The sequence below is a fragment of the Etheostoma cragini genome, chromosome 3 (assembly GCF_013103735.1).
Source record: "Etheostoma cragini isolate CJK2018 chromosome 3, CSU_Ecrag_1.0, whole genome shotgun sequence".
NCBI lineage: Eukaryota > Metazoa > Chordata > Actinopteri > Perciformes > Percidae > Etheostoma > Etheostoma cragini.
The window spans coordinates 6,610,811-6,618,931 of record NC_048409.1 but is presented as its reverse complement, the minus strand read 5'-3'; the positions used below and the strand labels follow the sequence as shown (position 1 = coordinate 6,618,931).

The 8,121-nt window shown below is 42.1% G+C and overlaps 1 protein-coding gene across 1 annotated transcript in view; it reads right to left on the bottom strand.

Moving 5' to 3' along the window:
* Positions 1-2,302: 2,302 nt before the first annotated feature.
* Positions 2,303-8,121, bottom strand: part of tada2a (transcriptional adaptor 2A) — a 13,939-nt gene continuing 8,120 nt past the window's right edge. Inside the window, exons 10-15 of the mRNA XM_034868090.1 lie at positions 5,644-5,754; positions 4,884-4,955; positions 3,830-3,962; positions 3,650-3,693; positions 3,200-3,279; positions 2,303-2,742 (exon numbers count right to left, since the gene is read on the bottom strand). Coding sequence (XP_034723981.1) covers positions 2,557-2,742; positions 3,200-3,279; positions 3,650-3,693; positions 3,830-3,962; positions 4,884-4,955; positions 5,644-5,754 — 626 coding nt within the window. The 3' untranslated portion in view covers positions 2,303-2,556. The remainder of the gene's footprint in view (positions 2,743-3,199; positions 3,280-3,649; positions 3,694-3,829; positions 3,963-4,883; positions 4,956-5,643; positions 5,755-8,121) is intronic.

Here is an 8,121-nt window from a genome sequence, read left to right as displayed (position 1 = left end):
CAGATCAGGGAGGCCGTTCCTCCCAATCACGCCTCTCCAAGTATCTCCATCATCGCCCACGTGTGCGTTGAAGTCCCCAGGCAGAACTATGGGGTCCCCCACTGGAGCCCCATACAGGACTCCATTTAAGGTATCCAAGAAGGCCGAATACTCCGAACTCTTGTTTGGTGCATAAGCACAAACAACAGTCAGAGTTTTCCCCCCCATCACCCGCAGGCGTAGGGAGGCGACCCTCTCGTCCACCGGGGTAAACTCCAACGCAGCGGCGCTCAGCCGGGGACTTGTGAGTATCCCCACACCCGCCCGGCGCCTCACACCCTGGGCAACTCCGGAGTAGGACAGAGTCCAACCCCTATCCAGGAGTATGGTTCCAGAACCGAGACTGTGCGTAGAGGTAAGCCCCACCAGATCTAACTGGTAGCGCTCCACCTCCCGCACAAGTTCCGGCTCCTTCCCCCACAGAGAGGTGACGTTCCACGTCCCCAGAGCCAGCGTCTGCCGCCCGGGTCTGGTCCGTCGAGGCCCCTGACCTTCGCAGCCACCCATGTGGCTTGCTCCGGGCAGGGTCACTCCCTCTCTACCTCGGTCTTTCATGGGGTTTTTGAACCATTCTTTGTCTGGCCCCTCACCTGAGACCACTTTGCCATGGGAGACCCTACCAGGAGCACAAAGCTCCAGACAACACAGCCCTCAGGTTCATAGGGACACACAAACCTCTCCACCACGATAAGGTGATGGTTCCCCGGAGAGGGAACCATCACCTAGAGATTTGACTGGATGCCTTTACAAATTTTCTTTGGGAATACTTTATGACGACCCTGATGAGGACCACAACCCAAAACGCGTCGGTCTCACCATAAAGTGTTGCTAGTTTGATATCTTTCTTTTCCATGACTTTGCAAGTAAGTTAAGAAAGCCCACTCTGCCATTAAAATGGGCTGCAACACGTGATCAGAGAAGGTGCAGTTGTTGTAGTGTATATTAATGGTTGTTTCATCATTATAGTGCTATGGACGACTTTTTCAGTGTGGAGCTTGTTATTCAGTGCCTCACTTTTGAATCCAGAATATTCGGGTCACATTTGTTCATCTGCTTTCACCGCGGACCGAACATCAACTGCCGTTATTTGCAGCCATGAGAGCTCAAGCTTTAAATAGAGAATACAAAGGGAGAGAGGACAGATCAAAGGCTAGGTTGTTGAGGCTGGCTGGAGCTTGAGTCTCAGGTAAAGATGTCAAGTGTGACTTGAGAAAAACTGTATCAGAAGTGAAAGGAGTAGTTTAACTCGGCTGCCTCTCATACATTGTAGAGACATAAAAATAAAAAAATGTCTTCTTCGTCCCCATCCTCTTAAATCCAGATCCAATCCCTGCATTTCAGTATTTCTGCTCAGACGCTCCTCCACGGTCGCCTCGCCCTTATCATCAAAGGTTGAACCTGCCTATAATCAAGCTGTTAGCCGAGGTTGATGCGGAAGCTGCTCTCTGCTCAGATAAGCCCGTTGGAAACTGGTGGCCTCCTGCTGCTGTTAGATTCATCACAGTTCTCTCACGTCTCAGGGGGCAAACACGTCCACAGATGGAGACGGAAAGGATCGATGCCACCAACGCTGTCGCTGTGGAGCATCACTCAAAAACGCTGACAAAACTATCAGCTCTGCATTGATCAGGCTGAATTGTGTGACTCTACAATGAGACCTTTATATTATCCATCATCTGGAAACTTGAAGTGGTCATTCTTAGACAGGCATCCGTGATAATTTACTTTATATTGAGTTTAAAACTGGCATAAGAGCTACAGAGTTTCAAAATATGAGTTTATGAAGTCATTTGTCTGGTGTCAAGACTGATCAATATCCATTGACTCTCCTGCTTGTTGTATCTGCCTTTAAAACATTTATAACATTTCATTTTACAGGTTTGCATTTTTCCAGTAATATTGCAGGATGTTTCTTAAAATAACTATTTGTTTGCCACTATTTGCAGAAAAATAGAAACAAGGGTGTTTTTGTTTAATTTGTAAGAGCAGTTGTTGATTCTTATTAACATATAGAATGAACTTCTCCAGTAATTAATTATTCAATAGTATATGTTATGTTTGTCCCTAGATTATTTTTTAAATTTGCATTTTGAGGTGAGTACTGACTTAGTCTCTTTTTGCGCCGTTAACTGGAATGACTGAACTGCCTCCCTTTTCCTTTTTAATTAGTGCAAAATTACACTTTCCACAAAATGTTAATTTTAAGTCAATTGCATGGCCTAGGGCTGTTTCTGCACAAGATAAAATATCAACATACACAATCAAACATTTTATGACAGGAGAAATAAATACATCCTCACTTTAATATGAGACCCTGTTCTTCTGACAGAAAATTATACAAAGACATTTGCCATTTTAATACATTATAGACTCAAAAACACAAACAGACCTCGTTACAAAATTGCAAATTGCCAAAGCAGCAGCAACAAAACACGAGCTTACAATGTTAGAATTAGATTAGAAAAAAGTGAACCTTTAACCAAAATCCAATCTCCACTCTGGTCAAATCAAACGCTCCTAGGCCTTAGTGATGTAACCTTCCTTAATAAGGAAATCATAGATTTTGCGTGTCTTGTTGACGTCGATCTTGATCAGCGCTCGGGCCTGTGCCAGCCGCAGCCCTCCCTGCCGTCTGCACTCGTTTAGCAAGGCCTGCTTATATTCCAGGTAGGCCCCCGGCACCAGCCGCACAACCTGGCACAACTACAAGCACAAACAAGGGTTAGCAAGAGACATTTAAAAACATACAATGTCTTATTAAAGGGCTCAGTACGCTTCAAACAAAGAGCTTGTCAGCCCATCTAACAGCATTTGATACCCTGGTAGAATAGCAGTAGGTTGAGACTGGAGATGGTCCTCTTTTTGCTACCCGCATGCTAAAAAAATCAAACCTGTTAGATACCAGCATGATAGCATTGTCACTGTAATTATCTTAGCATACTGTTGTTGGCATTTCACGCAAAGCCGCTGGAATGTTGGATATCTGAAAAAGTGCAGCTCTGCAGATATTTTTGTGGCTTGTGTAAAAAGGTTTTCCATGCTTAACTGAATGTGACCTTAGATAATACAAAATAATAAATGTCTCAACCTATTTTTTTATCATTTGTACATTGAGGTCTTTCTGTATGACCCTTTAGACACAGATAAGAGAGAGATGTACCTCTTTCTCCCGCTCATTGAGTTTCTCTGTCCCCGGAAGCCCAGTCAGGTTGAGAGGGGGGGCGCTCCGCCTACCGGTCGCTGTGGAGCAGAAATTCAACCACAGTCAAATAGGCAAGCAGAACCCCAGTTGGTGTAAACTTCAAAAAACACAATAGCAGGCTGACAACATGCAGTTAATTGTTTTGCTTGGAGGAGACAGGGGAACAAATATTTATGGTGTGCAAATTGTGTAAATATAGCCGTGTGGGAGTGTGGGTCCCATTTGTGTTCCAAAGGTTAAGGCAGCTAATTTGAAAGAGAAAAACAGCAAGATAAAAATATGCATGTAGGGGCCTATTTTCTGCGTGTATTTATGGAGGAGCGTCTGCGTTAATGACAGTGACTGTGCCAATGCCAAGGCGACAGAGAGGAGGCAGTATAAAGGCAAAGGTGGAGAGAAGCTTCGTACCTGACACTGTGATTGTTGTGACAGCTGGAGTGATGCCAGAATCTCTGTAATCATAAAGAAAAGCGTTAGCATCAACACACGTCGGCTCTGTTCTTTTCTGAGACAGAGGTCAGTGTCGCCGGGGAGTGCGACTTCACCGGCCCCTCTATTACACGCTGGATAACAAGCAGGAAGCCTCACATTGCAGCCTGTTTGCTGAGCCACTGCTGGCAGGCTCTGCCATCCTGGATGTACTGCAGCACGTCACACAACATGGTCCGTTTCCTCCGCTCCTCCTCCCGCATCCGCTTCACCCGCTCATACACCTTGGCACCTGAAAGTTGGTTACACAGAGAGGTCAGCAGAGACATCACATGAAAAGGTATGTAGTGTCAAATGGGTTCCGGGTAGTGACTAATGTCTAATTCCAACTGGATGATTCAGCTCAACTCAACTCAACTCACTCAAATCATCTTCAACGCAACACTCGCTGGATCCTTTCATCAACAACTGAACAGAAGAAGCTCTGCACATTGTCAATTGTACAGTGTAGTGTACGCCGTAGTTTATCTATGTTGAGTGAAATAGGGGGTTTATGCAGAAAGTTCTGTGTCGCGCTAGTCACAGTCATCTTGGCCAATCAGTGGTCTGCACTATTTTAACTCCATCTTGTAGTATTGGCTCTGACATTCGCCTGAGGTGTAAAGAATTACCAGTGCCATTATAAAGTACCAGGTACAATACACAAATTTTATTTTATTTCTTTTTACAGTGGAAAACCAAAAAAAAGAGCAAATTGAGTTGAGTAGAGCCGGGTGTACCATTCAGTGGTAATACAGCATAATAAGTGATGATTGGCAGCTTCCAGGTGGGACAACTTTGTTTTTAATGCATTGGTAAGGCTTAATGTACTGAATCATTAATTATGTAAAAGGAAATATTCAAGTCTATAATAATTCTGAAAGCAATTCTCTGATATCACTCTAAGTGTAGCTGATATAGCAACTCGATAAAACATACTATTCCGTTGTGTGCCATGCATCACCAAAGCCAAATATTATCATTCTTGTGAATGCCCCAAGACCTGATAATACTACTACTGCTGCCAATAATAACAAGTACTAAATGTAAAGCCAAACCCAAAATAAAGACTTCATCTCAAATCTGAATATAAATACATTTTCCTGGTTTAGGCATGCAACTTTTAATTGCAGTTTTGTTGAAGAGAGGAGTGAAAAGGTCAAACTAGACTCACTGCAGAAAGACTTGATCCCTGCTTTTCTGTACTCCTGCAGCCTGCGGATCTCTCTCCTCAGCTCAAACTCTACTGCAAGCATAAGGAGATAAGGCACATCTGAATATACTGTAACAAAGATCTGAACTCAGTCACATACAGCCATAGCACAATTCTGAAAAGTTAACATTTTGCATCACTCACATTCATGGGGAGTTCAAATTTCTAGCCAACAATATATATTCACACATGTGCGGTGTGCATCTATATTGACCAATATAGATAGATTAAGAAGAAATGTTTGACATTTTGGGAAGTCTTCTAAATATTATTAGTTACATGAGAAGAATGATACCTCTCACATTTATATAAGAGTGGTATCAATCTTTTCACCTAACTCTCCATTAGAAAAAAACATTTTTTCCAAAATGGCAAACCTTTTCGTAAAGGTAAAACTATCACCATCATTAAAACTCCAAATTAAAGGATATCTTTTTTAAACACGTTTCAGAAACTTGGAGCACATAAGCTGTTCAGGAGGCTAAAATTAGAACAGCATCTTACTAAGACACTTCATTTTGGTATCTACAAATATGGGTACTGACTGAGAAAATGGAGGACCGTCTTCCAAAAAAAAGAAATAATAATAATCACAATAATATCTTTGAGGTCACACTCTACTAGTAATGTCAAGGCAGTTTGGTAAGAACTGGTTCAATTAATTAATGTGTTTGGGATAGATTCTCAGAGCCTATCCATGTTTACTCAGCCAGATACTAACGTGCATGACTTTCGATGAATTTGTCATGTTCAATCGGCCCGACCATTCTGGCAAATCGTCTCATGACATCATATAGCTCCTGCACCTCCTTTGGGTAACATCGCTCCAGCACTGGAAGAGACAGAGAGCAGAGACGTGAGTGGGTAGAAGAGACAAACAAATATAACACACAAATATGAAAGAAAATCCACCCACATAAATACTTTTGCACATCAATGGTTGAACTAAATGCATTTGAGGAAGAAGTGCAGAACTTGTATTTTCTTTCTATTTGCATGATTTCCCCTAAACTTCAGCTTTAAATGCATGTAAATGTTACTAGTGTATATTATCATAGCCATTCTGTGGCTGTACTGCATTATGATCATGTGAGGCTTGCGTCTGGGGAGTTACAGAATGGATTGCATGAATCAGTACAATTTAGTTTACTTTTAGTATCTTTGCACACTGTGCAATGTACAATTAACATACTAAACAGAACCTTCCTCCAGCTGTAAACTCAGTTTTACTGTTTTTGCATTCTTTAAGCCAACTACTATTACATTTCTGCTAGCTTTAGCTGTTAAGCTGTTAGCATCCAACTGCTGGCAGCAACGCACATGGTTAGATTATCTTTTAAGATTCTCTTTTTGTCTTTTTGAACAGCAAAAACAAGCAATCCCCACCAACTTTTTTAACAAGACTAAGAGTCTTCAGCTCTGCTAGCGGCTCTAGGAGGCTGTTTTTAGGCACAGTCAGCATTGCTTTGAGCTAAATGTCAACATTCTGATGCCAAGCAGCCAACCAGGTTCCAAACCCTGTTTATTATTATTATTATTAAATGAACAAATAATCTTCATACATACAACATTGTTTTGATTACACACATTTCACACAATTCTAACCTTAAATTACTAATCTTATTCTTATATTCTCACATTTTATTTTGTTGTACTGACACCTGCAGCAAAGCAACTTCTAAGTAAAGAAGTAAACACATACTTAATGAATAAACTGATTCTTAAGCTTCTTCCTTTACAAGTATTACACATTACTACAGAATGGCATCTCTAAAGAAACACTACTGTTCAACTCTGTGGGGACTATGGTTAATCGGTTACCTTGACATCTAATCACCAAGTTATCTAACATTCAAAATGGGTCCAGAGATTCAAGTTTCATTGCTATTTGCAGCAAGAGAGGCGATATGGAGAAAATAAAATATCACAATATTTTTGACAAAATATCTGGATATCTAGTCTGACAAGCCAGACCTACATCAACATGTTGGGTCTGGGACCTCACCATCGGCAGGGCTCAATCTGAGGGGCGGGATCAATGGTTGTCTTTCCCGCTGCACGCAATAGGATAGCGTTACAACCAACCAGAGCAACGCTAGTTGAAAGGTATAAAAAACTTTTTTCGTCTCCGGTCGGCAAAACTCCAAACACATCTTCCTTTTTTAAGAATGACTTCAGCGTTCAACTCCAAGTCTTCCAGAGTCACGACCAAAGGTGATTTGAAAGACCGCTGTTCCAGCAGCAGACATATTCTTTGTTTTCAAGTAGTAGGGAATTCATGCAGAACCGTCTCTGCTGTCCTTTTGTTAAGTCCACCCACCAACTCTATACACAATGTGATTGGCCTGACCAGAATTTGGTTTTTCCAGCTCACAAGCCAACAGAGAGTTGCTAGACTGACCCTGGTAGGGTGTGTCTCAGAAATAACAAGTTAACAGCAGCTCAGATTAAAGACCAGATGAATATCACACAGAGTTCTAGCAGCAGACACATGTTTAGAACAACTGGAGACTGGCCTTCATGGTCAAATAGCAGCTAGGAAACCACTGCTAAGGAGACATGCAGAAGAGATTGGTTTGGGCCAAGTAACACAAGGGATGGACATTAGACCACTGAAAATCTGGGTTTTGGTCTGATGACTCCAAGTTTGAGATCTTTGGTTCCAACCACCGTGTCTTTGTGCGATGGGGAAAAGGTGAACGGATGGATTCTACATGCCTGGGTCCCACCGTGAAGCATGGAGGAAGAGGTGTGATCAATCATGCTTTGGGGTTGTATTGCAGCCAGTGGCACAGGGAACGTTTTACGAGTAGAAGACAAAATGGATTCAATAAAATTTCAGCAAATTTGGGTGCTAACTTGATGCAATCTGTGAAAAAGATGCAGCTTCTGCAAATGGACAATGAGCCTAAACACACCGGAAAATCCGGAAAATCCACGGTGTATGAAATCAAGATAAAAAACTGAAGGTTTTGCCATGGCCTTCACAATCTCCTGACCTCAACATAATTGAAAATCTATGGATAGACCTTAAAAGAGCAGTGTGTGACAGACAGCCGAAAAATCTCAAAGAACTGGAAATCTTTTGGAAGGAAGAATGGGCAAAGATACCTCAAACAAGAATTTAAAGACTCTAGGCTGGCTACAAGAAACGTTTACAAGCTGTGATACTTGCCAAAGGGGGGGGGGGGGGGGGGGG